This window comes from Olea europaea, unplaced genomic scaffold (genome assembly GCF_002742605.1).
Source record: "Olea europaea var. sylvestris unplaced genomic scaffold, O_europaea_v1 scaffold4338, whole genome shotgun sequence".
NCBI classification, from domain to species: Eukaryota; Viridiplantae; Streptophyta; class Magnoliopsida; order Lamiales; family Oleaceae; genus Olea; species Olea europaea.
Window position 1 is genome coordinate 762 of NW_019262644.1, and position 1,790 is coordinate 2,551.

At 38.6% G+C, this 1,790-nt stretch overlaps 1 protein-coding gene across 1 annotated transcript; it reads right to left on the bottom strand.

Annotated features, from left to right (window-relative positions):
- Nucleotides 1–630: 630 nt before the first annotated feature.
- On the bottom strand, nucleotides 631–1,548 carry LOC111387873 (probable methyltransferase At1g27930). Its single transcript, XM_023012470.1, has one exon. The coding sequence runs from the start codon at nucleotides 1,546–1,548 to the stop codon at nucleotides 631–633; it is 918 nt and encodes a 305-aa protein (XP_022868238.1).
- Nucleotides 1,549–1,790: the final 242 nt, after the last annotated feature.

Below are 1,790 nucleotides of genomic sequence, written 5' to 3' on the forward strand. Positions count from 1 at the left end.
ATGAGTTGACTCACTAGGCACTTTGGCAGTCCTTTGGAGAGGTGCTCGGACCCTGGTCAGTTGGAGACACATCCCGTGATTTAACTGGTCTGTGTGAAAAGGGGCCAGATCACAGACCCAAGGAATAGTCGTCGAAAGCGGACACCTTGAAAAAAAAAAAATAAAGAAAAAATAAATTTTCATTCATTTAAAAATAAAATTTTGTGTCAAATGTCTCATCATTCATCAATCCGTCTATTACCATCAACCTTTTTATCTTGTTCAAGTAATGTGATATTTTTTATCTACTAACTACTAGACAGTTAAACTACTATAGAATTAATCACACGAGCAAATTCCAGATCTGACAAATCGAGTCTCGATTAGCCCATTGCACTCAATATTGGTGTTGACACATTTAAAATTGCCAAATATACGAAAGTTCCTATATTCAATCATCCTCCTTTGACCTGACGAGCATCCAAGAAAATGGTCATATTTCTAATCAAAATTTTCTGGGTATGTCTGGAACTAGAGGTAGGACTGCAGTATTTGTCGTAGTTCTTAAGCTTGTTTTGATACTTCCAAAGAAAATATTATCAAGTAGCAACACTTGTGAATATGGGAGTTTGGGAAGTGGCATTGGTATGTTTATATGGTGCAAAACTTAGTAGCATTAGGTTCCCTGAGTATTCCAAAATTCCAAAATCTTCCCTTCGAAGAAACCAAGTTCTCTTCACACAAGAATTCCCACGAGAACCACTTCTCGATCATTCTATCTACATCATGTACTAAAATGTCGGTCACATTTCCTTTTCGTGCTAGTATACTAGCGGTGTAGATGGCCACCATTCTCCCCGGGGAATCTGGTGTGTCCCCTTGCGGTCCGTCCACCAACACCACGTCCCACTTTGTATTGTAAACTTCTTCTGGGAGATTAGTTAATGCCAGTTTGCACCTTGACAATTTGGGCAGTTGAAATTTAGGTGCACAATCTGGATTTTCTCTGGCATGTTTGAGTAGCTTGAATGCTTCAGCAGCAATAGTCTGGTACTCGACTTTGTAAATTCGAGTCTTGTTTAAAGATTTCATAGTGCTTATTTTCTCGGGATTGTCTTCAATGAAGACGGTGAGTCCACCATCATTCAAGGAGGCAAGGCTCAAGTATTGTGGTTCAAGCCCAAAAACAAGAATTTTGCAGGGAATTCTCCGAGAAACAAGATCCAATAGAAATCGATTTTCCTTTTCAGTAAGAACACTGGCATCTGCATTTGATGGTGAAATGTTATTCCTGCAAATTGAAGAAGATGACGAACATTTTTGCTGACGAACAAGAAGTGAACCGGCTGAAGGCAGAGACGGAGATGAAGTTATTATCGTTAATTTGAGAAGTGGGATGAGTGAAGCAATCACTAAAATGAAAACAAGAACTGGTATGAGCTTCCTTTTCGTAAATTTCATCCTTCCTTGACAATATTTCTTTTGCAGCGTTCGTATTTGCTTGGATTTGGGCTGGATTGGAATCGGTGGAGTAACAAAAGGATGGCAATGGAATACTTCTGGGGGCATTTTCCTTGTTCTGTACCCATCCCACAAGAGGTACTATCACATCGTCATTATAGAGTGGTGGCTTTTGATTTGTGAATCCATTGATTGGTTTATAATTTTCTTGAGTGAAGAAGAAGGGATGAGTTTGCTGTTATTTGAAGCATCACTTTATTTATATTTCAATTTCTTTATTTCATTTTCACATGTTTGCATTCAGAAAAAGAAGAGTGGAAGGTTCTCATGATCAATCATTCTTGGTAAGG

Bases quoted from the DNA above. Each gene is read 5' to 3' on its own strand.
- LOC111387873 (XM_023012470.1), bottom strand. From the start codon at position 1,548: ATGCCCCCAGAAGTATTCCATTGCCATCCTTTTGTTACTCCACCGATT.